The sequence below is a fragment of the Nicotiana tomentosiformis genome, chromosome 2 (assembly GCF_000390325.3).
Source record: "Nicotiana tomentosiformis chromosome 2, ASM39032v3, whole genome shotgun sequence".
Classification (NCBI taxonomy): Eukaryota; Viridiplantae; Streptophyta; class Magnoliopsida; order Solanales; family Solanaceae; genus Nicotiana; species Nicotiana tomentosiformis.
Window position 1 is genome coordinate 67,962,130 of NC_090813.1, and position 27,098 is coordinate 67,989,227.

Sequence of the window (27,098 nt, forward strand, 5' to 3'; positions counted from 1 at the left end):
CTGCTTGCTGAAATCCCTACTTCTAAAATGGCTCTTTGCCCTATCACTTAGAAACTCCCGAAGATGCCCTTTGTTAAATAGGCGAGCTATTTCCTCTCTTAGTTGCCTTCAACCTTCTGTTCTGTGGACATGGGTACCATGATATTCGCACGTTCGATTGGGATTTATCTGGACAGGATTGGTTTGCATTGGTCGAGGCCATTTAGTGTCTTCGATGTGTCCGATGGCCGACACGAGAGCAGATGTGCCAACGTTGAAGTTATATTCTGATTATCGAGGTACTTCTATATGCTCGGCATATTTGGCGAAGCCGCTCTTACTCATAAGCCCCCGAGAATTTTGTCCCCGATCAATTCTTTGACTGTTCCGAACTACGCTGCGTGTTGAACCATTGTTTACTCGTTCGGTGACGTACGGTCGATATCGGTCTCAATTTGACCTTCGCTCTCTATCGATCTGCTTTTGATTAATAACTGTCTTGTTCTGATGAAAAGGTCCGTACGGGGTCCCTGACTGATCATCCTCGACCCTAATTTTCGATTGATATCGGTTGTGCACATCTACCCAAGTTACCGCTGGATACTCGATCAAATTTTGCTTCAGCCGATGTGATGCTGTCGAACTTAGCTCGTTCAACTCTTGGGTGAAAGCTTGTACGGCCCAGTCGTCGGTGACCGGGGGTAATTCCATGCGTTCCATTTGAAATCGGGATACGAATTCCCTCAGCATCTCTCCCTGCCTTTGCTTTACTTTGAAGAGGTCTAATTTTCTCGTTGCAACCTTTATGGCTCCAGCATGCGCCTTTACGAACGAATCTGCTAACATGGCAAAAGAATCGATGGAATTTGGTGGTAAATTGTGGTACCAAATCATAGCTCCTTTCGAGAGGGTCTCCCCGAATTTTTTCAATAGCACGGATTCAATCTCATCATCTTCCAAATCGTTGCCTTTTATGGCACACGTGTAAGAGGTGACATGTTCGTTAGGATCAGTCGTATCGTTATATTTGGGAATTTCAGGCATACGGAACTTTTTGGGGATTGGCTTTGGTGCCGCAGTTGATGGAAAAGGCTTTTGTATGAATTTTTTTGAATCAAACCCTTTTACCATTGGTGGAGCCCCCGGGATTTGATCGACCATGGCGTTATACGTTTCCACCCTCTTGTCGTTGGCTTCGACTCGTTTTGTGAGTTGCTCGAGCAATTTAGTAATTCCGGGAGTAGTCCCCGATTCCTGCTCGTTAGATTTTACTATGGCAGGCTCTGTTCTGGGGGTGACCTCTCGAAGTAATCCCTGTCGGATCTCTCGCAGTGGATTGGAAACCAACCTGCTTTGTGCTTGAGTTTGGCTCTGTAGCCGAGCTATCGCTAATTACTGGGCTTGCAACATCTCGAAGATCATGCGTAAGCTGGCCCCGATCTCCTCTGGATTTTGGGTGTCTTGGGCTACGGATCGAGCACTGCCCTGAATGCTTTTTTCCGGTTCGGAACGCTAGTTTGCTTCCAAAGCAATTTGTGAATTGACATCTAGTGGTATTTCGGCTCGAATCTCGGGTAGTGCCAGGTTGTTGGTTTCATCTTGAAGGCCAGCTTCGTAATCGGTCGGTGGCTATTCGTAGCCGAACCTGAATTCGGAAATAATTGACCACTGTTATCCTCGGCCCCACGGTGGGCGCCAAACTGTTTACCCGAAAAATGGATATAGTTGAATTTATGCGCAGTTCCGAATATATGTGGTACAAATTAATACAGAATGCTGGGATAAATAAAAGGATGAATATGGATTAGAGAAAACGTAATCCAGGCGAATCAATTATGAACAGTGAATTTAGGATTTAACAAAATAGAATCAATCTAAGAAACTAGAAAGATCACTCTTCCTTATAGAGGAAATAATATAGTTTTTGATAGTCTAAGTCTCCAGAAAGCTACCCTCCAAGAAAGATAAAACAAGCCCTTTTATAGTGAAAATGGTTTGGCTCCAAGTATAATAAAATAAACATTCAGTGGGATACCCATGATAAATCAACTTTGCCATAATTTCTGCCAAGATTCCCTCTAGTGGGATTACAACGGCTTTTGTCTGTGAGCTCGATCTTGCTTAGAATCCTCGATTTTGGTTCAAGCTTGACTTCGGCTCGAACTCGTGATCTTGGCTCGAGCCCGATCCTGGTTCGAGCCCTCGGATGGATTCTAGGTCGATGTAGGTTGGTTTTTGGATTATCAGCATGATAGATCTACCCGCACCATGGTTCGATTCTTGTTCAAGTTTGATTATGATATCGATCTCAACACGGACCGGCCTCCCCAGGCTCTAGGTTAGTTCGTTCCCCCCTTCGGGATCTTACTTCGATGCACCACCCTTCGAACCGTACCTAACATGTCAAGGCTGAAATCTATTTCGACCGTATACAAGTTGCTTGTCCCACATCGGAATATATCCCTAAATAGTCGCCTTACAAGATCTATATAAACCCATGCGTTTGTATTTGTTGAGCATCTGTTTGCAATACTAGCAAGTCACCCCCACTTCGTGTTTTGAAAATCAGGAAGCACTAGTGTGAAGGTAATTTTCTCCTTTTATTATTTTGCACTTTTTTTCTTCCTTTTTTCCGTAGGTCAAGCAATAAGGATATGTTCTTGTTTAATGAGATAATTCATACATGAAGAAGGCAATCTTAGGGTACTCATCATGACCCGAATATTGGAGAGATTACTCGCATGGCCCAATTATTAGAGAGATTACTCTCAATGCAGCTTGACTATCGGAGAGATTACTCTCAATGTGGATCGACTATCGAAGAGATTACTCTCAATGCGGCTTGACTATCGGAGAGATTACTCTCAATGCGGCTCGACTATCGGAGAGATTACTCTCAATGCGGCTCGACTATTGAAGAGATTACTCTCAATATGGCTCGACTATCGGAGAGATTACTCTCAATATGACCCGACTATCGGAGAAATTACTCTCAATGTGGCTCGACTATCGGAGAGATAACTCTCAATATGACCCGACTATCAGAGAAATTACTCTCAATATGACCCGACTATCGGAGAAATTACTCTCAATGTGCCCCGACTATCGGAGAGATTACTCTCAAGAGACTTACATATCCATCTTAAGATTGGAAAATATAATTTTTTTTAAGGAAAAACCCACGAAGAGGCCAACTTAAGGTGCAAAGGGACTTATATGTCCACATTAAGATTGGAAAGTTATAATTTTCTTTTAAGGAAAAACCCACGAAGAGGCCAACTTAAGGTGCAAAGGATATGTCCACCTTAAGATTGAAAAATTATTATAAAAAATTCAACTTGAAGACTGGGCGGACTTTGCAGTTTTCAACTTGAAAATTTGGTGGATTTTTACACTTCAACTTGAAAAAGTAGAAGGCTTGAAGATTTGGAGGACATAAATATTTCAACTTGAAGACCGACGGACTTAAAGACTTCAACTTGAAGACCGACAGACTTGAAGACTTCAACTTGGAGACTTGGAGGATTTAAAAGTTTCAACTTGAAGAGTGGCGAAGACCCATAAAAGTTCACGAAGAAGACTTTTAAAATTTGTGGAGAAGACCCATAAAAATTTGCGTAAAGATCTTTAAAATCTCACAGTCATAGTCTTTAAAAGTTCACAGTGAAGACCTTTAAAAATGCGCGGTGAAGACTTTTAAAAGCGCGCGATGAAGACTTTTAAAAGTTCGTGGCGAAGACCCTTAAAAGCTCGTGGTAGAAATCTTTAAAAGTCGGCAGTGAAGACCCTTTAAAACATGCCACGAGCACCTTTAAAAGTTCGAAATATACGCCTTTTAAAAGTTCGAAATGAAAATCATAAAAACTTCGAATGCCTTTAAAAGTTCGAGATGAACACCTTTAAAGGTTCGCAACAAAAAACCTTAAAATTCGAATGCCTTTAAAAGTTCGAGACAAACACCTATAAAAGTTTGCAATGAGAACCTTTGAAAAAACACCTTCAGAATTGTCCCCGACAACATTCTAAAACCAACTTTATATTGCACCACGCTGGCAATTTCAGATTTGCGCAGTCTCATCAAAATATTCGTATCTTGGTGTAGAAATATCGAAATTATGAATCGTTTGATTTCGTGGAAACTAGACTTCAAAATCTAAAACATGTCCAAAAAGTGGGATTTAATACCTTAAGGATAGTTTCAGATAATATTTCGAAGTCAACTTAAAATTCCAACACGCTGACGATTTCAAACTTGTGCGACTTCGCCAAAACTATTATATCTCTATGTAGGAACGTTGAAATCACGAACGTTTGATTTATTGAAAACAAAACTTCAAAATATAAAACATGTCCAAAATGTAGGATTTAATTCCTTAAGGATAGTTTCAGATAATATTTAAAAGTCAACATCCGATTTTGATATACCGACAATTTTGAATTGGCGCGACTTCGCCAAAACTTTTATGTTTTGGTATGGAAGCCTCGGAATCACAAGACGTTTTGTCTTTCTATCAATCAAAATTCAAGATCTACGTTCTCACTAAATATCTTGGGTTCAAGTCTCACTGAATTTGAAACGTTGTTCCAAGTAACCTTCCTTCTTATACTTGCGTTCCCTTTTGACGCCTCTCTTTCTCCTCTCCCCCTTTTTGGCAGTGAGCGAATATGAAGTCCAACAAACTTGAAGATTATGCGAACATGAAGACATAGCGAATCCCCAGACTTTGATGCAAACATTGCCATCATTTCAGTGAAGACACTATTTTACCATATCAACTTGCCCCCTTTAAATCAAATGGGACCCAAAGTTTAACAAAAAAATGGTATCTCAGCTCGATTTTCAAGTGCTGATTGAATGTATTACATTCCATCGTACTTTATTTGAACAATGATTGAGGCACTATGTATCTTTTGAACTCATGCGACTGAACTCAGAATGAAACTCTAAGCTGCCTACGTACCTCGGTGAAGAGGATCAAGTCATACCGTAGTTCAGAATGGGTGATTTTGTTTTTTTTATGTCCTAACTTTTGCCTAGGCCGCCTCTTTCGAGGTTTTCAACCTAGCGGACTTTTTTTTTTTATGTCTTAACTTTTGCCTAGGCCGCCTCTTTCGAGGTTTTCAACCTAGCGGACTCTTTATTTTTTTATTTTTTGGTAGGCTTTACACAATTTAGACTCATGCGGTCCAGGAGTGTAGGAATATGTTGTTTAGGCTCGTGCGTCAAGGGGCATTGCAACTTCAAGGATAATACTTCTTCAAAAACTTGCCATTGATAGGGCCAATTCTCATGCCATCTGCATCAACTGGCTTGTAATCCCCACTTGAATAAGCTTCTTGTACGACATATGGCCCATCCCATTTTGAAGTGAACTTCCCTACAGGTTTATGGGAAGTAATTATGGGTCTTCGTACGGCAAGGACTTGATCTCCTACTTGAAAGGATCTCGAGCGAACTCTTTTATTAAAGGAACGAGATAATCGAGCTTGATAACATTCAAGACTCTGTTGAGCTTCCAACCTCTTCTCATCAAGAGCCTCCAACTCTGCTAATCGAAGTCGAGCATTTTCTTCATCAGTGATCCCTTTTTGAATAGCCATTCGTAATGAAGGTATTTGACGCTCGAGTGGCAAGACAGCTTCGACTCCATAAACGAGTGAATAAGGAGTCGCTTGTGTTGGTGTGCGGTAGGTCGTCCTATATGCCCATACATCTTCTTCCATACGGTCATTCCAATATCGTTTGGATTTGGAGATGACTTTCTTTAACAAGTTGCATAGAGTTTTGTTGAATGCCTCAGCTAGACCACTGGCGGCAACATTGTACATCTAAGAGTTACGTTGCTTGAAGCCAAATAGATCACAAACCTTGTTCATCAACCTATTATCCAATGGCTTTTCATTATCCGTTATTATGTAACGAGGAATGCCAAAGTGATAGATTATGTTTACTCGGATGAAACTTGCAACATTTTTCTTCTTTACCTCCTTAAGAGCAACAACTTCAGCCTATTTTGAGAAGTGGTCAGTTGCAGCCAAGATGTATAGGTGCCCACCAGAGGACTTTGGCAGTGGTCCAATAATATCCAATCCCCAAGCGTCAAACGGCTAGGATACCACAGTCGGGTGCAACACTTCAGGAGGTTGATGAATAAAATTCGCATGGAATTGACAAGCCTTGCATCTTCGAGTGTAGTCCAAGCTATATTTTACAATCGTTGGCCAATAATATCTCATCCTTTTTATATGGAAAGGGAGCTTTGGTCTAGACTGGTGTGACCCACATACGCCAGAATGTGCCTCTTGCAAATATTGAAGTGCTTCTTCTTCCCCTAAGCATAACAAGAGTACTCCCTCGAACGACCTTCTGTATAGAGTATCTTTGTAGTAAAGGAAGCGAGGTGCACAACGACGGATTTCAGTCCTTCTCTTCGAATTTTCTGGAAATATCCCATAGCATAAGTAGTCGATAATGGGTTGTCGCCATTCTTCTTTCTCAACTTCAGAAACAATGACAAGATGCTTGAATTCATTTTCTTCACCTTCAGCCTCATTTGGCGGCGGTACTACCCATTTTTGGCAGACAGTACCTTGAGCTTGATCAGGCAGGGTTAACGATGAAGTTAGGGCAGCTAAAACATCAGCCTTCTTATTTTCTTTCCTTGGCACATGTTGAATAGTCACGCCACCAACCCATCCCATTAAATTTTTTGCATAATCATGATATGGGCGTAGTTCAGGTTTCTTAACCTCGTAACTATCTAAAAGCTGGTTGATCACCAACTGAGAGTCACCAAAGACTTGCAATTGCAACCGCTTTATTTCGACAGCCATTTCAAGCCCAAGTATTAGTGCTTGATACTCAACAACGTTGTTAGAGCAGAGTTGTGTCAACGTAAAAGAGTAGGGCAGAACTTCACCTTGAGAAGTGAAAAATACTACACCAGCACCAGCTCCTCCGCGATGTGTAGCACCATCAAAGTACATCTTCTATAGAGGTTGAACTTCAATGACCATTGAGTCCTCATCAGCCAATTCATCAGTTAGCTCCCAATCATCAGGTATAGGGTGATCTGCCAAGAAGTCTGCCAATACTTGTCCTTTTACAACCTTTTGAAGGATGTACAAAATCTTGAATTATTGAAATTGGAGGTACCATCTCTCTAGTCGATCACTAAGAACATGTTTTGACATCACGAACTTGATGGGATTTGCCTTAGAAACAAGAAGGACATATGATCTTGAAAGTAGTGCTTCAAATTTTGAATTGAGAAAACTAGCGCCAAACACAACTTTTCAATTGGCAAATAATTTAGCTAGTTTGGTGTCATCATCCTGCTCAAGTAGTAAAGGGAGTTTTCTTTCCCTTCACTATTTTCTTGGACCAACAACACTCCAACAGACCTTTCTTGTGCTGAAATGTATAGTATCAACGGCTTTCCAAGTATAGGGGCTGCCAAAACTGGAGGCTTCATCAAGTAGGATTTAATGCTCTCAAAAGCCTTGCTACACGCTTGGTCCCATTTGAAAGGGACACCTTTCTTCATAAGGCGACTGAATGGTTGGCACCTCCCAGCTAGGTTTGAGATGAATCTCCTAAGGTACGCTAACTTTTCTTGCAAACTTTTCAATTCGTGAATATCCCGAGGCTCAGGCATTTTCAAGATTGCATCTACTTTGGCTTGATCAATTTTAATCCCTCGATGTCGAACAATGAAACCAAGAAACTTTCCGAAAGTAACTCTAAAGGCGCATTTCAATGGATTCATCCTAAGTTGGTTCCTCCGGAGCAACTCAAACACCATTCTCAAGTCTTTCAAGTGGTCGCCCTTCTCTATTAATTTTACCACCAAGTCGTCAACATAGCATTCGACATTCTTGTGGAGAAGATCGTCAAAAATATTCTGCATAGCCCTTTGGTAAGTAGCACCAGCGTTCTTAAAGCCAAAAGGCATTACCTTGTAACAATAAATACCCTTTGGGGTGCGGAATGCAGTAAACTCTTCATCTTTTGGTGCCATGCGAATTTGGTTATATCCCGACGAACCGTCCATGAAAGACATTGTCTCGTAACCAGTAGTATCATCGATCATCAGCTCTGGAATAGGGAGCGAGAATTCATCTTTGGGACACGTATTGTTGAGATTACTGAAGTCAACACATACTCGAATTTGGCCATTCTTCTTCCTTAAAGGGACAATACTTGAAACCCATAATGGGTATTTAACTTCCCGAATAAATCCAGCTTCAATGAGTTTGTTAACTTCAGTTTCGATCAGGGGAACCAAGTCCGGCCTAAAGCTACTTTGAGCTTGCTTAACAGGACGAGTGTCATTCTTGACTGCAAGGTGATGGACTGTTACTTTAGGGTCCAAGCGAGGCATTTCTTTGTAACTCCAAGCAAAGACATCCCTAAACTCCTTAAGTAACTCAATATAAGTGCTTTTTGCATCAACTTCTAGTAAAACACTTAGGTAGCTGGGTCTTGGTTCTTCATCAGTGCCAAGGTTAACTTCTTTTAAGGCATTAATTGTTGCCTTCACCCCTACTTCAAGTTCTAGCGGAGCATATTTTGCATCTTCATCTTCTTGAGGGTCCCCATCATTGAAGGATATGTGATAACATGGTGAAACATACTCCAATTCTGCATTATCCTCCAATCAAGATGGCATACCATTCTCGCCTTGTATAGTAACATGATACGAAGAACCCACACTTTCTTCATCTTCGTCACGTTCCTTAGTGTAGACGACAGTATATGGCTTTACTTTCAGTACTTCTTTACATGAAACCACAAGTTTTGTTTGTCGCCTCATTCTAGAAGGAACCAAACTTTGGAAATCCTTAGAGATCTTCTGGATTTTGGGTGAAGCGGGTGTTCTTATGCTTTTAAAATTTCTCTAGAACTTGTTCCCCTTCTTTAATGGACCCGATCTCTCAAACACGGAAGTCCTCATAGTTGATTTTGCAAGTCGATCAAAGATTTAAGGCTTGTTAGAAGCGGCAGATTCATCTTCTACAATGATCTAATTAATGCTCGTCCTTCTTACGGAGATACGCACTGGTGACAGTTGCTTGTATCCCAAACCTTCACATGGTTATCTCGTCATAGCTTCTGATGGTAGCTTCCCTAACTTTGACGGCTCATTAGGATTATATCCAGATTTTGCAAATAGCCTGTAAGCGTTAGGATCAAAACCTTCATCTGTTCGCTTTGTAGGGAATGCCACATTCTGCAAACGATTTTGGGCCACAAACCTTGCAAGCGGCATTGAGGATGACTTTACTGCCTCAATTCGTTTTACCGAAAGAGTTAACCCCTTTAGCATGTTAGTTTGGAGATTAGATGATTCACCTTCATCTTTCTTCTTTTTAGGGATGTATTGGAGCGGAGGAGTTACTTTCTTGCCGTGAGACACAATGTTCCCTTTATGAGACTTATTTGGGTTGGGGTGTACCTTCTTAGCAACAACTTTGGTTTTGTCAGCAACCACCTCAGCTCTCTTAGCCGTGGACTCATCATCCTTGTCATTCATGACATCATCAACTTTTAGCTCCTTCACAATGCGGTTCTTCAAGTAGAACTTTGCATCGACGAAGTGTGACTCAGCCTCGGTGAATGGCTCGTCATCAACAATTATCTTCTTCTAGACTTCACCTTCGTAGTATTTCAAACATTGATGGTAGGTAGATGGAACCACTTTATTCTCATGTATCCAAGGCCTTCCAAGTAAGGTTTTGTATGAAGTCTTTGCATCGATCGCATGCAGCCATGCACTTGATTGCATATCTTCAATGATGATTTCCAGCCTGATTGCGCCTATGGCTCTTTGCCCCCCTTGGTTGAATCCTTGGATCATCACACGACTTTCTGGGAGTTCGTTCATGGTAATACCAAGTTCTTTCACAGTGCGAATTGGCAAAATGTTCACTAAGGATCCTCCATCAACCAAAATTCAATTTACCCTTTCATCACGCATATAGCCAACCAGGTGCAATGGGTGGTTATGAAGAGTGTCACCTAGCAGAAGATCGTCATTTGTGAACGTGATTTTTTCCTCACAAGCATTAACTTCTTAAGGAGTGGACTCGATGAGCTTTTCCCAAGATGTTGCCAACGGTAGGTCATCACTCTTTTCTTTACCTTCGTCAACATGGCAACAAGAGGCATCGATACCCCTGTGGGAAATCTTCATGCGTAACCAACTTGGTAAAAACTCATCCAAGGTCACTAGATTTCGTGGCTTTTAAGAGTGGTGCACCTCCACTTTTGCTTTCTTTAAGTGCTTAACCGGATTCCATCTCCTTGGTCTTTTTACCATCATTTTCCTTGTTGGCTGTTCTACTGATTCTTCTCGTGGGCTTCTTCTGTGATGCCTATGACGAGTCACCAACGTCCAACCGTTATCATCATCAGGTTGATTGACTTCAGCTTTGTCGTTCTCCAGTAATTCTTCATCTTTACTTTTTTTAAAATCACATAATTCATCTGGACTGAATGAGCCAAAGGTGATAGATACTTGGTTTGCGCTTGCTTTCTCTTCTTCAAGCACTATCTTCTTTTCGCGAGCCAAGTCCATAACTTTGTCCTTGAAGACAAAGCACTTCTCCAGAGGGTGGCTTACAAGTCGATGGTATTTGCAGTAATTTGGGTTATTTGTTTTCCCAGCTTCATTTGGTCGCTTCATCTTCGGAAGCTTAGTGAGATTTAACTCGAGGAGTTCTTCAAAAATAGTTGGCATATCAGAATCCAGAAATGGGTACTCTTTCTCTTGCATTTTTTTTAGAGTCAACTTTCCACTTGGCTTATCTTGAAAAGAAGTGGATTTCATACTCTGCTTCTTACTCACCTTCGTCGTGAACTTTACAGGCGATGTGTTGACATTCATAGCTTCTTTGCTTTCAGGCTTGGGTACGAACTTGCCCCACTTCCTGACTTCTTACTTGTCCTTCCCCTTGTGAGGTTCATAGATGGGCAGCCTTTCATTTCCAGCAGAGGCCATGCTTAATTCCATGTCATGGCTTGATACCTTGCAAGATGTAGCGCAATTCCCAATACATTCCTTGGATGCACATCTCTATGCCCGAAGCTTCACTAAGCCTGTATTTGCAGTTGAATCTTGTATTCCTCCAACGATTGATAAAGTTGATAACTGGTTCACCCTTTCGTTGACGAGTATTTGTGAGTTCTATCATACTCATAGTACGTCTCGTGCTATAAAAATGGTTGAGGAATTCTTGCTCTAGTTGATCCCAGCTATCAACAGATCCAGCCTTGAGGTCCGTGTACTAATCAAAAACATTTCCTTTTAATAAGCGGACAAACTGCTTGACAAGGTAATCTCCATAAATCCCAGCATTGTTTTATGTCTCAACGAAGTGTGCCACATGTTGCTTTGGATTTCCTTTTCCATCAAACTATTGAAATTTTGGAAGTTGATAGCCAGCAGACATCTTCAACATATCGATCCTTGAAATGTACGGTTTTGCATAGGTAAAGGAGGACCTGAAAGCGACTTCATATTTGTTTTTTATAGTCCCTTCAATGAACTCTTTTAGTTGATTGATTGGAATCACCCCGAAGAGACTATAATTTCCTTAGTGGATGCAATTTGTCGTGGGAGAGGATCAATCTCTTGAACTTCTGGGAGTTTGCTAGGTGCATGGGTGGATTCTTATTCCATCAAGATTCCCACCCTATCTATTAGCTTGTCGATTCTAGCATCTTGATTTTGCATGCACTTGGTCAAGCCAGCGATTGCTTCCGTCAAGTTTGCCAACTGCTCCACCACAGATGAAGTGTTTGTCACCATGGCTTGCATGATTGTCGTGGACGATGGAGTGTAGCATGGATTTTTACACATATTGATCCTTGATTGGCTCACGCTATGTGGTGTAAGTGGGAAGGATCCATCACTTGAAGCATCATCGTCTTCCTTCACAGCCGAGTTCTTGGATCCGGAGAGATCAAGCAGAGCGAGAGTTTTCTTGATCTTTTCAGCAACATCGCTTCCTCCTTCGGGTACGTTTGTGGAAGATCTTACTCCTTTTGAGGATGAAGATCCGAAAACAGGGGTTGATGCGGACGACACTTGGGGTGCTTGTTATCCTAACGAGCTTGCTTTGCTCCTCGTAACTGGTCCAAAGCTTTCAAAGGTAACATCGAGGATGCTTTCCACATCAACATAGAATATGGAATTAGCAGCCTTGGTGGAAGTTGAACTGGAGTTGATTTTCTTTGAAGACATTTCAATGTTCCTGAACTTTGATGATTGAAAAGTTGAGATGAGAGGTAGAGATTGTCCCACTGGGCATGCCAGAATTTGTAAATAATAAATTGCGTAGAGAAAAATAATCGAGATTGGAAAATATTGCAACAATCATAGTATTTTATTTCAAATATTTGAGTGTACAATCTCTATGAATCATCTGATTCTTCTTTCCAATAGTAAATAAGTTCAAGGGCCTTTGAATTTGATCTTGAATCTTAATTTATTTTAATCCAAGTGCTTGAGGACTAATCTTGATCTTGCCGTATTTTTAATCCAATAGCTTGCAGCTTGTTCTTGAATCTTCGTCTTGATCTTTTAATCCTTAGAACACTTGAATGCTTGTAGCTTTTAGAGAAATCTGCAGCGTTTGATCCACGAGCTCCCTCTTGCTTTTTGTTATAACTTCTGGTCCCTTTTTCTGGGTTATGAAGACCCATATTTATAGTTGTGGGAGGGAAAAGTTATGATAAGAACAAACTCTTTCCGACCAATCAAATTGAAGTGTGATAAGACCACATTTGATTGGCTAGAACATGTCACTTGCACACGTGGCGCGATTTCATTGGCCATTTAATTTGGCTTGACATGCCTTGTCATTTTGACACGTGGCATGATCCCTTTGGCTCTTTTGTTTGACTTTGCGCGCCACGTCATTTGACGCGTGGCGCCAAACTGGGCCTCTAGGAAGATGACAACTTGGGCTTAATGAAGTGGGCTCATCACTTTAGCCCCAATTAAATGGGCTAGCCCAATGGATTAAGACTTATTTATTTAATCCATATATATTGGAGTTATATAATTAATTTAATTATATTAGCCCATAATATTTGCTTGGAACAATATATCTTGAATTTAAAATATAGTCCAAATTATTTTATGGATTTAATTTTAATAAAATTTATATGCCTACAAAACCATATTTACTTTGAAAAGGTCCTTATTTAAATGAGAACCGATTATAGAGACACACGAAAACTAAAACATAAATATCTTTTGGAATAGATTGAAAGAGTAAATTCTAATTGTTATTTTAATATGAATTCGATATTTTCACTAATTAGGATAGTCTTAACATATTTAAAATCCATCAACACCAGGTAATTCAATTATAATGACAGACTTTCGCTTAAACAAAGATAATATCTAATGCATTGTTATGTTCTTGGATAGAGATTATTTGTAAAAAGAAGAAAAAATAGATTAATCAAAATATAAATGTTGGATTCTGACTTTTCTAATATGTTTGAGACAATTCTTATAGTATTTTTTTTTTCTATAGATTTAATAAATAAAATATTTTTTCTGCTCGCCTAGAGAAAAGACATCTTTTCTTAGTTGGTTGACCATGTATTTAAAAATAAATTATAAATAGCTTTCCAAAACAATCATAAGAACTTTTAAATTTTCTAGGGTTATATGTTATTGCTAACTAGAAAGAAAGCATGATAACTTATAAAATTAATTTTAAAAAATTATAAAGCTTGAACAAACTTTATATTGACTATATTGATTGATGACTTCCAAGGTAGAGTTTCGTCCTTTCCTTGTTCGCTAAACAAAGTCAATAATAATTATTTTCTTGTATTTAAATGTTTTCTTTCATTTTTTATTCTATCGCTCAAACATAATTTTTTACGTAATATTTTTATGATTTAAACAAAAAATACACCAATAGAGGTGGAACATACGCGCAAAACGAGTGCCGAGAGACTAGTATATATATATATATATATATATAAAAGTGAGAAAAGGGCGTATGATCACTGCACTAACCTGTTGTACAAAACGTTACTGGGTTGTACTGTTTCTTAAATTTATTTTGTTCTTTTGTGTGAACACGTGTATTGTAGTCCAATTACTGCCCCACAATTTTCATTTTTTGGACGACACATGTCTACTGGCTTCCACTTTACTTCCATTTTCGATTCTCCTTCTTGTTCTTCATTCTTCTGTCTCTCACTTCCATTTCCGATTCTCCTTTTTTAGTTTATGATTCTTCCTCTCTCTCTCTTCATTCCTCTTTCTCTCACTTACATCTTATGTCTTCTCTGTTACTTATTCTCTTCTGTAAAAAAAAATGCTGCATAATATTTGCCCCAAATATGTCTACCCTTGTGGATTACACCTCCAAAATGCAGGCTAACTCTGGTTAGTACTGGTTGGCTTTTTCTTGGTGTTGCGTTATTGCTACTGGCAATCACAATCTGGTATGTATTTGTTAGTTTCCATTTCTTTTGAATATAATTTCTTGCTAGAATACATGTTCGTAATTGTACCTAATTTACACATGCTTTATGTCTCTTTGATTATTTTTTCTTTGTGATAAACTAAATAGTGAAAAATTAAATCGTGTTATGTAAAATTTAAACTATAAGAAACAATTGGGGTTTAAAAGTGAATTGTGCAGCCAAGGTGTTTGATTTTATGCTTGAGTCATCTTATTTGGAGTATTCTAATGTCTTTGTCCTTTTGTGCTGCAACATGAGATCTCTGGGAGCGACTTAGCAAAGCCTCTTTCCGAAGAAAGATGATTATCTTATATTGACGATTTGAGGGCCACCATTCAAGACGGGTCACCATATTGGCTATTATCGTCTTCCACACCCAATTTGGATCATGACCGACAATCAAGAGAAATTGTCCCCAAATAAGCCTCATTGATAATTTACAGAAAGTCGGGCGGAGTTTTTCCTATTTTACGACTATCCAAAAATAATTCTTGTCTCATAAATAAACAACAACCAACCAATATTCACCTAAACTTGTCATAATCATCATCAACTAACCAAAAACGAATTTCCACCCATATTACCAACCTCTTCAACATAATAAAACTAAATCCATCTCAAAAATAGGGAAAGAAGTATAATACTAGTAGCTAGTCCATATTAACAAATGAATACTCACAACACTAATAAAATAATTATGGAGTAACTCTAAGAGTTTGTAAGAAAAGACTATAGCAAATGAGTAAAACTCTTCGCCCACGCGAACGAGTGCGGGACTCACCAAGAACTATCAACATGTGTACTCAAATTAACAAAATTCTTGTTCGCGTCAACTGATGTCTCTGTAAAAAAGAATAGCGGGGAGTGAGTATTCATTTGTTAATATACACTAGTTACTGGTATTATATTTTTTTTTCTATTTTTGAGATGGGTTTAGTTTTATTATGTTGAAGAGGTTGGTAATATTGGTGTAAACTCATTTTTGCTTAGTTGATGATGATTATGGCAAGTTTGGGTGAATATTGGTTGGTTGTTGTTTATTTATGAGACATGAATTATTTTTGGATAGTTCTAAAATTGGAAATTGGGTCGTGACAAAGTTGGTATCAGAGTTTAGACTTTATGTCCCGAGTCATGGAGCAATGCTTAGTAGAGTCTGGTTTATGGGTATGTAGACGCCCGTACTTATGATCTTGAGGCTACTGAACATATAGGATGCTTTCCCTTCTTTCATTCCTTGATCGTGCGTTGAGATAACTTGACCTTGACTTTGGAGTATTTCTTTCATAGATGGCTAGGACACGTACACCCTCATCTGCTAGACGTGTTTCACGACGCCAATTTCCCTCCATAGGATGTTATGACGATACCTAGTCTCTAAGACTAGGTAAGTCTAACAAATATGCGGAATAACCGAAATAATAATTTAAAGTCTCAAAACTTCAACAATTATATAAAATAAAATCTGCAACTCAGCATGTACAACTCCCAAAACCCGGTGAAATATAAGTCATAAGCTCTATAAAGTGATACTAAATATCTCTATACAATAGTGTCTAACTAAGGACAAGGAAGTAAAATAATCCAGGTGGAGGGGAACTCTGAGGCCTGCAGATGCTGACAAGTGTACATTGAAGTCTCCACGCACTGACTCTACTCACTAACGCCCGGACTGATAACGCCCAGACTGATAGGAGGTACCTGGATCTGCACAAAAAGATGTGTAAAAGCATAGCATGCGTACACCACAACGGTACCCAGTAAGTGCAAGGCCTAACCTCGGTAAAGTAGTGACGAGGTCAAGTCAAGGCCCTACTAGAATAAATAAAAGACTGAACAAGTATTAAGCAATGTAATAATGACAGTAATGAAATTGAAATAACAAATAGCATATCAAGGTTAGCTACACGGAACTAAAGCAATTAGTGCAACACGGAGGAAACAATTAATAATATGCTAAGGAAACACCAACCAAAGACAAGTGCAAACGGTGAAATGCCAACAAGAGCCACTACCGAGGTACCACCTCGTAGTTTCAAATCACAAGAATAAATCGCAATCTGTCCTTATATCACCGCGGGATCCTTTACATTTAGTTTTGAAAATCATTTTCCCGAAATTGCATCCCGCATTTTAGGCCACCTTATCACACTGCATGACTTTTTGTAGCTTCCCTACTAGCCACTCGTATCAAGCCCATCTTATCTTACGGTATGCGTTTCAACCCCAAAACCTTATACCACTGCATGCGTATCAATATCACAACGTACCACAGATCGCACCTCAAGTGCCCAATATCACAACTTGCCAGAGAAGTCAAACATTAACAGTAATTTCACAGTAAAGAGCTCATGGCTCAACCATAAAGTACACAAGAGTCTTAGTAAATAATAACAGGAATGAACAACTCAACAGAATGGTATTTCACAACTTAATACTTTGCCTCAATGTGAATCACGACCTTCATATCTCAATACCAACTTCAACGACAAGATATTCCACGATTTAACAACTTTAAATAAAGAGTTCAACAATTAAGTAATGAATACACAATAAAGGAAACAAGAACTTCAACTAAACATGTGGGGCAATTAGCATATAAGAGAATAAGACAAGTAGGCATGTGAAAATAGACTAAGAATGATGAATATAATATGTTAAGATAACGCAATTAAGGCATGGAAGGAATCTACATAGCTAAAAATGGTAATTACCATATTTAACTCGTGTACACACTCGTCACCTCGCGTACACAGCTTTCACACATCACAATTATCACAAACAACACCAATCCTAAGTAGAGATTCCCCCACACAAGGTTAGGAAAGTCACTTACCTCAAATCACGCTAACTCAATCCACTAGTAGGTCTTTTCCTCGATTATACAATTCCGAATGACTCGAATCTAGCCAAAACAACTTTATACTATAAATATAAAGTATAGGAAACTAATTTGAATATTAAAGTTACGATTTTTGCAAAGAAATAAAAAGTCAACTCAAAAAGTCAACTTGGGCTTGCGACTCGGAATCCGATCAAAATTATAAAATCCGAACACACATTCGATAAGGAGTTCAACTATACAAGAGTTACTCAAATCGCCCTTTCAAATACTCAAATTCGGTCTAGGAAGCTTCTACCACTTTCCCCCAAATTTTCAACTCAAATGCCTAATTAGATGATAAAAACAACAATAGATTCGAGTAATTTAACCAAAATCGAGTAAGGAATTCTTACCCCAATAATCTCGCTGAAAAGCTCCCGAAAATTTGCCTCACACCGAGCTCTCTAAGTGCAAGATATGAAATATGAGATAAAACTCTCGTTTTGAAATTTAAGTCTATTGCCCAGAGATTTCTTCTTCGCGAACGCGAGGCAGCCCAGAGATTTCTTCTCCACGAACGCGGAAAATGCCTCGCATTCACGAAGTACAAAAATGTGGCTTCCCAAATTTCCTCTTACGCGAATGCGAGAACCCACTCGCGAACGCGATGACAAAAGCTCCCAAGCTTTGGGATCGCGAAGCCACACTCGCGAACGCGTAGAACAACCGCGTGAGGTCTCCCCATTTTGCCTTTCTTCTTCGCGAACGCGGCTCCCTGTCCGCGATCGCAGTGCACAAAATCATGACCCTTCGCGAACGTGTGGCTGTCACGACTCCAAATCCACTAGTCGTGATGGCACCTAACCCAACCCCCTAGGTAAGCCAACTAGTAATTATCCAATTTCAATGATATTAACAAGACAAATAAACGGTAGTAATTTACTGAATTTTATTCATTTCCTAAGGACTGGTAGTACAAATCATGAGTTTGTAAGAATAGAGTTTACAAAGTTGAAATGAAGTAAATACATCATCTGTTTGAAAAATCCATTAACAGAGTTTTATAGATCTAAGACTACCATGAACAAGAGGCAGCTACAACCGGGACGCAGGTACATCTTCAATGCCGGTACCCGTTGATCACAGCAACATCAGCAGTCAGTATCTGCACGCAAGATGCAGAAGTGTAGTATGAGTACAACCGACCCCATGTACTCAATAAGTAACAAACCTAACCTTAGGTTGAAATTAGTGACAAGCTAACACAAAGTCGGGTCCAATACCAATATCCTACAACAGTTCATAACACCATAATACAAGTAATAAAAGATGTATCTCAGAAGTAAAATGCTCAGCTCGTTCACCGTTCCAGAAAATAGTCATGTTTTTCAACTACCATAGTGAAAACCCAAATCTTTTATCGAAAATGCCAAAAATACGAGTAAGTTTGAAAACTGTATTTTTTCCAAATATCTTTTCCACAATAAATAAGATGTTTCATTTTCTTTTCAGATAGCAAGTGTGAAATACCTCTATATGCCCACATATCAATGTGTGTAAAAAGTCATGGATGATGTGATACCGTACAACATAAGAAAAAATGCATCTCTATGCCTTTATGTCATGTGTGCATACCAATGCCATGTATCTCAGAGATGGATCATGTACTCACACTCTCAGAGTACTCAATCTCACTGTCTCACACTTTTCACTCATCATGCTCAACCACTCGGTACTGTATATGGCCCATACGGCCCAAGGAAGATCCATCCCGGAATATATATATCACTGACCATCAGTCACTTAGTATAGAGAAAGGCCAATCCGGCCCCATGGAGAAGATCCATCTCCAGGTATATAAATGCTTCGGACAAGATCCATGTCCAAGGAAGATCCATCCCCCAATATAATCAACCGCGCTCACTGGGGGTGTGCAGACTCCGGAGGGGCTCCTACAGCCCAATCGCTATAATCCGCACGGACAACTCACGTGTTGCACGGACAACTCACGTGCCAAAATAACAATATCTGGAACCGCACGGACAACTCACGTGCTGCACGGACAACTCACGTGCTATAGTATCAATATTCTTACAAACAGGCCCCCAGCCTCACTCAGTCATCAATCTCTCCAGTCTCACTCACGGGCTCACAATGTCATGAAACTAGCCCGACAACAATGATATGATGTATCAGAAAATAACAAATGAGTATGAGATATGATATGAATGCATGAATATGACTGAGTACGAAATATCAATGAAATCAGTGAAATGATAGCAAGTAACGACTACTATAGGTCCTAGTAGTATCGTCATAAAGCCTAAACATGATATCTAGCATGATTGACAGCTCAATTACTTTATCACATGGTGAAAACACGAACATCAACAAAGTAGGACCACTATACAGTGCCATGGAAACAACAGTGTCCCAATTCACATGGTGCACGCCCACACGCCCGTCACCTAGCATGTGTGCCACCTCAATACCAATCACATAACACGTATTTCAGGATTTCATACCCTCAGCACTAAGTTTAGAAGAGTTACTTACCTCGAACAAGCTTATACTAATGCCGAGCAAGCCAAACGATGCTCCAAAGATACCATCCCGCGCGTTCCGACCTCCGAACAGCCTGAAACTAACCAAAAACAACTCAAGTACATCAAATAAAGCCTAAGGAAACAATTCCAAATGATAAAGATCGAATCCTTAATCAAAACCCAAAACCGACCAAAAATCACACCCGGGCCCGCGCCTCGAAACCCAACAAATCTCACAAAATCCGACAACCCATTCAATTACGAGTCCAACTATACTAGTTTCACTCAAATCCGACTCTAATTCGATGTTCAAAACTCAAAAATTCATATTATGAAACTTTAGGCCAAAACCCCCAATTTCCTCTATAAAATTCACAATCTAATTACCAAAAACGAAGGTAGATTCATGAAATATAACCAAACCGAGTAGAGAACACTTAACCCAATTCATATGGTGAAAATTGCCTCAAGAATCGCCTCAATCTGAGCTCCATAGCTCCCAAAAATGAAGAAAGAACCAAAAGCTTCGATAATATAGCTTCTGCCCAGCGATTCCGCATTTGCGGACAATGCGTCGCATGTGCAACCACCGCTTTTGCGGTAAAACTTCGCTTCTGCGAAAACAACTGACCCATCAAATGCCTCGCACCTGCGATCTTTAAGCCGCTTCTGCGCACTTGAACCGCATCTGCGGTTGCGCAGGTGCGTCCAAGCACCCGCACCTACGATCCTCACGCCCGGCTCCCCTTAACGCTTCTGCGACTCCTCTGTCGCTTCTGCGACCATCGCACCTGCGCAAACTAGCCACAGGTGCGGTCACACCAGAACCAACAACAACAACATTGAAGAAATTGATCCGAAATCAATCTGAAACATGCCCGAGCCCCTTGGGACCCCGTCTAAACATACCCACAAGTCACATAACATAACACTGACTTACTCGAGGTCTCAAAACACAGATAAAAACATCGAAATGACGAATCATACCTCAAATCGAAATCCATGAACTTTAAACTTTCAAATTCAATAACTCGTGCCGAAACATAGCAAATCAATCCGGAATGACTTCAATTTTTGCACACAAGTCACATTCGACAATACGACCTGCTCCAACTTTCGGAATCGGAATCCGACCTCGATATCAAAAAGTTCACTCCCGGTCAAACTTTCCAAAATTTCAACTTTCGCCATTTCGAGCTAAATTTTACCACGGACCTCCAAATCACAATCCGGACGCGCCCCTAAGTCCAAAATCACCCAACGGACCTACCGGAACCGTCAAAACTCAGTCCCGGGTTCAAATTCACAAAAAGTAAAACTTGGTCAACTCTCCCAATTTAAAGCTTCAACAATGAAATCCATTCATCCAATTCGATTTCGAATAACCTGAAAATCAAAACCGACGATTCATACAAGTCAAAATACATCATATAGAGCTACTCATTCCCGTAAACTACCGAGCGAAGTGCAAATGCTCAAAACGACCGGTTGGATCGTTACATTCTCCTCTACTTAAACATACGTTCATCCTCAAACGTGTCCAGAGTTGTTCTCAAAGCCATCAAACCGCCGTATAACCTTACCATGCATGCACCCGGGGGTGATCCCATGTCACCCAATCCCATACAGGTCTGATAACACAACATAACTGAAATTTCTCAATTCAACCTAGCCCACAAGCCTTAGAATCTAATTTTCAACATCTGGAATTTCTTATAAGATCTGAATCTCGCAACCTACACCTTGTATAAGTCCGAACAAGCTATACCAAGCCGCAATCCAAGATACATTTGCATGATATATCACATAACACAGATACTCGTAGCAATGATTTCTAATCACAGTAGCTGCTCAAAACAACCCAATGCCGGTAATAAACCTCATATCAAACAAGACTCCATTCTAAAACCTTCGTACACTACCAATGATGAAAGAAACACGCATAAACTCGCAACCATTCATCAGATCCACAAGACATGGAGCTCCCTCTCCTTCGACAAGAACTATAGCAATTTTCTAAGCCGACTTTTGATATCATCCTTCCAACCATGCTGCAATCTATTCCGATAGTATCCATTCTAGGTCCAATGACCTCATCTCATCCAACACGACCACTCTAGTGACATGACACACCCATACAATCTAAAGCTGCAACTTGTGCAATCCGTGCACCAATAGGCGACATTCCAAATGTACTCAATCATGGAAAAAAATGACTCAGGCGAGAGAACTGTTCCGCAAGCTCAACAAGTACCACCACAACGCAATGCTAAGAACCTAACACACACCGTAAAACCAAAAAACACGAATCTAGCACAAGGGATCATATCTCAATATAACTCCGCTGCAATATGTGACCCCATCCAAACACTGGTCCATATGAAATACCTCCGCCCCTATGCTCAAAATCAATAACCACGCGCAATCCGACATCAAGTACTCAAAGTGCATTACCATAACCATGAAGAAGCAGATAACACAATGCCACACAAAACCCGAAAGAACATAACCCATACGCCATCGACCATGCAATACCCTATTACTCATCTCGCTCAAATTCCGCTATACCAGCCCAAATAGAACCGCACCAGGTGTGCTTATAACCAACGAATCACAACTCCTCGTAGCATAGAAGAGTAACTTACAGATCATTTCAGAACACGAATAAGCTCAACAACAACCGAATGGCACATCCCTCAACAATAGCAGTATGGAACCAACCAATCCGGCTCGTTGTAGAATACAAATCCTAATTGGGCCTACCAATGGACCCCCAAATCGACTCTGGTCGCCCACAAATAGATAAATAACCCTCCGGAAGTCTGCAATGACAGAATCATTACACATACTATCATCTGGCTAGCTTCGGCCACAACCTCACAGTTCACAACCATGAAACAATCTGCTACTGAGAACTCACAGCTTCCAAATCCATAAAACACACGAATCACCATATCTGATTCTATCTCCACCACCCAAATGTCTAACACATCTCTCATACACGATCATCCCACGAGGAATACTTCTAAAATTCTTCCGTACCACCTAGCAAAATTTGAATATCAGCAGTCGATCAACCAGGAGAGTGCCGTAGTACCCGTGAAGTATCCATAAATCAAAACACATTGCCCCTTCTGAAATGTATACTCTCATCAAGCCATACCGATTAGTAATATCAGTTACCTAGTCATCTGAAATTGTCCATGCTGCCTACAAATTTTATGACCTTCCATTCCAAAACAGAACTGTGATCCCGCTCACATAAATCTCAATCCCACACAACACACCACATATACCATGTCATCCTAAGAAAAGTACGAGAACTTCATAGTCCACTCCGAGTCACAAGCATAATACATACTCGTTCAGTTAGAAACCTTCCATTTGATTTCATCTAGGAGAAAATCACTATACACCACATGCTCCTCACGCCAGTAGGAAATATACCCCTTGAACCTTGGTAAAAACCATTGAGAACTCTTCGAACCTATTTGCACATAACCAAGCTATCAGAACCGAATCTCTCTAACTCAACCCAGCCACGCAGTTTGCCAAAACCCAAGAGCATTTCCACGAAACACCTGTAGAGACTACCCACGTCATAAGTACCCAAAGAACCGATCATATCCATTACTGCGCTAACCCAACCTACTACCAAGCTGTCCTATTTCTCCAAGTCCTTTCCAAATTGCCTTCAAATTGATACTTTTCCTTGCTAGAACACCACGATCCTTAACCAAATTTCACCACACAAGAGACCCTAGTATAAAATCACAACGCCCTAAGGCCTATAAGTCGCTGACTACCCTCTTAAGCACCCCGAAGCACCACAACCGAGACACCCACTCTAAAGAGACCTTATGTGAACCTAAAACTGTTTCCTTCACCTTCTTGATGCTAAAATGCATAATCCACAACGGTATAAAAATGCCACAAGTCTCGACACCATCCAATGTAACTCTTAGTTTCTAGCCATATACAAATCTTGAAAATTCCAAATCGCTACATATAAATCTTGAATCCATCAGAACCATTCTCGAGAGTCATCTAATCTACTAAAATCTCAATTAAACCGACCAAACGGACCGAAGGACCTGTGCCCCATTAGCATACCAACACCCAAGGGAGTAACCTACACTCCTAAGCAACTGAGCAGATTCCTACTCCATGTACACTACACCCTTCACGAATAACCACTCAATTATCTTATGATTCCCATATACCCATAGAGTGTAATACAACCTGTATCCCGAATTTCCTTTACCTGAGTCATTCTCGATCTCGACCTCTACAAGTCATAACTGATTCACCAGTATACCCCGAACCGAAACCAATACAATACATAATCGTGCAATCAACTCATCGATAGAAAACTCCCCCACTTGGCTCAAAGCCACATAACAAAACACTCGATAACCTCACGATACCCATACTCTATTACTTCCGGAATCCCGCACTAAAATTCAACTAAATCCTTCGTAAGCTCATGTAATACAAACCATATAATACCTCAAATCATCTGCAAATCTCGCATTCATCCTCGTGATAGTCAGGTCAACTGTTACAACCGATCCAAACTCAAATCGCACAAATATATCCCGCTGGTAGAAAACAAAGCCTCCACGCAACATTATAAAAGTCACACATCCGTAGATTAACTCGCAGGTTATAACCCACCTGCTTAGCCTCAAACTGACATCTCTTGATACCCTTTCATAGCCACAACTACTAGGCAATCATTTAATCTCCCTGAGTCTGACCTCGACAATAAGACATACGAACCTATTTTGTTCCACCATTAAGCAACAGAAAGGATCCTTTAATGCACTCATACTCGAGACTGTACGTCACATCAAAATGAAAATCAAGCACCCAATAGCCCCTCATTTACATTTTAAGGAAACACTTCTCGCCGCATTCAAATTGTCTTAACACATCCCACAGTCACATCATACTCATCACAAAGCCATTCCACTGCTCATCAAGCCACAAATTTCACTCATAGGAACACTACCGGACGTATAAATCCAAAAGCACGTGCTCACACAATCAAAATCTTCATGCTCAAGCTACAGTCAAAACCTGGCCTCAAGTCCTCCAGACTGACCCATCATCAGCACACCAAAATCACATCTCGCACCTCAACCATGGAATCACAAGCCGTCGTTGCACAGCTGATACCGAACGGTCATGTGCGCATACGAATGCGTGGAAGGAATTCAAAGGGTTACGCTTCAAGCTGAATCAATGTCGCACGATAAGGAAAGAAAGATGGGAAGTATATCCTAAATGTCTTGTAGCCTCTCGAAGATAGGTATGGACGTCATCATATCGATCCGCAAGACTCTACTAGACACTTGCTCATGACTTGTATAACCTATGAACCTAGAGCTCTGATACCACCTTGTCACGACTCCAAATCTACTAGTCGTGATGTCACCTAACCTAACCCGCTAGGTAAGCCAACTAGTAACTATCCAATTCCAATGATATTAACAAGACAAATAAACGATAGTAATTTACTGAATTTTATTCATTTCCCAAGGACTGGTAGTACAAATTATGAGCTTCTAAGAATAGAGTTTACAAAATTGAAATGAAGTAAATACATCATCTGTTTGAAAAATACATTAACAGAGTTTTATTGATCTAAGGCTACCATGAACAAGAAGCAGTTACCACCGGGAAGCAAGTACATCTTCAATGTCGGCACCCGTCGATCACAGCAACATCAACAGTCAGTATCTGCATGCAAGGAGCATAAGTGTAGTATGAGTATAACCGACCTCATGTACTCAATAACTAATAAACCTAACCTTAGGTTGAAAGTAGTGACGAGCTAACACCAGCTCATAACAACATAATACAAGTAATAAAAGATGTATCTCAGAAGTAAAATCCTCAGCTCGTTCACCGTTCCAGAAAATAGTCATGCTTTTCAAGTATCTTAGTGAAAACCCAAATCTTTTATCGAAAATGCCAAAAATACGAGTAAGTTTAAAAACTGTAATTTTTCCAAATATCCTTTCCACAATAAATAAGATGTTTCATTTTCTTTCCAGATAGCAAGTGTAAAACACCTCTTTATGCCCACATATTAATGTGTGTAAAAAGTCATGGATGACGTGATACCGTACAACATGAGGAAAAATGCATCTCTATACCTGTATGTCATGTGTGCATGCTAATGCCATGTATATCAGAGATTAATCATGTACTCACTCTCTCAGAGTACTCAATCTCACTGTCTCACACTTTTCACTCATCATGCTCAACCACTCGGTACTGTATATGGCCCATACGGCCCAAGAAAGATCCATCCCTGAATATATACATCACTGACCATCAGTCACTCAATACCGAGGAAGGCCAATCCGACCCCATGGAGAAGATCCATCTCCAGGTATATAAATGCTTCGGACAAGATCCATGTCTAGGGAAGATCAATCCCTCAATATAATCAACCGCGCTCGCTAGGGGTGTGCAGACTCCGGAGGGGCTCCTACAGCCCAAGCGCTATAATCCGCACGGATAACTCACATGCTGCACAGACAACTCACGTGCCAAAATAATAATATCTGGATCCGAACGGACAACTCACGTGCTATAGTATCAATATCCTCACAAACAGGCCCCCAGCCTCACTCAGTCATCAATCTCTCCAGTCTCACTCACGGGCTCACAATGTCATGAAACTAGCCCGACAACAATGATATGATGTATCAATAAATAACAACTGAGACTGAGATATGATATGAATGCATGAATATGACTGAGTACGAAATATCAATAAAATCAGTGAAATGACAGCAAGTAACAACCACTATAGGTCCTAGCAGTATCGTCATAAAGCCTAAACATGATATCTAGCATGATTGACAGCTCAATTACTTTATCACATGGTGAAAATACGGACATCAACAAAGTAGGACCACTATACAATGCCATGGAAACAACAGAGTCCCAATTCACATGGTGCACGCCCACACGCCCGTCACCTAGCATGTACGTCACCTCAATACCAATCACATAACGCGTATTTCAGGATTTCATACCCTCATCACTAAGTTTAGAAGAGTTGCTTACCTCGAACAAGCCAATACCAATGCCGAGCAAGCCAAACGATGCTCCAAAGATGCCATCCCGCGCATTCCGACCTCCGAACGGCCCAAAACTAACTAAAAACAACTCAAGTACATCAAATAAAGCCCAAGGAAACAATTCCAAATGATAAAGATCGAATCCTTAA

General features: G+C 40.2%; 2 protein-coding genes and 1 long non-coding RNA gene across 3 annotated transcripts in view; 2 read left to right on the top strand and 1 right to left on the bottom strand.

The window, feature by feature from the left end:
- Positions 1–27,098, top strand: part of LOC104102828 (olee1-like protein) — an 81,142-nt gene that overhangs the window by 20,750 nt on the left and 33,294 nt on the right. The gene's annotated exons all lie outside the window — the stretch shown is intronic.
- On the bottom strand, positions 5,221–6,813 carry LOC138904978 (uncharacterized). Its single transcript, XM_070193472.1, has 2 exons — positions 6,268–6,813; positions 5,221–5,808 (listed from the first exon to the last, which is right to left on the bottom strand). The coding sequence occupies exons 1-2, from the start codon at positions 6,811–6,813 to the stop codon at positions 5,221–5,223; spliced, it is 1,134 nt and encodes a 377-aa protein (XP_070049573.1).
- LOC108946256 (uncharacterized) overlaps positions 14,127–27,098 on the top strand; it is a 41,177-nt gene continuing 28,205 nt past the window's right edge. The window contains exon 1 of the long non-coding RNA XR_001970558.2: positions 14,127–14,458. This is a non-coding gene — a long non-coding RNA (uncharacterized lncRNA). The remainder of the gene's footprint in view (positions 14,459–27,098) is intronic.

Bases quoted from the DNA above. Each gene is read 5' to 3' on its own strand.
- LOC138904978 (XM_070193472.1), bottom strand. From the start codon at position 6,813: ATGGCTGTCGAAATAAAGCGGTTGCAATTGCAAGTCTTTGGTGACTCT. The intron at 5,809-6,267 runs GTATGTGGGTCA...CGTAACTCTTAG, and splicing joins TGCAAGAGGCACATTCTGGC to ATGTACAATGTTGCCGCCAG.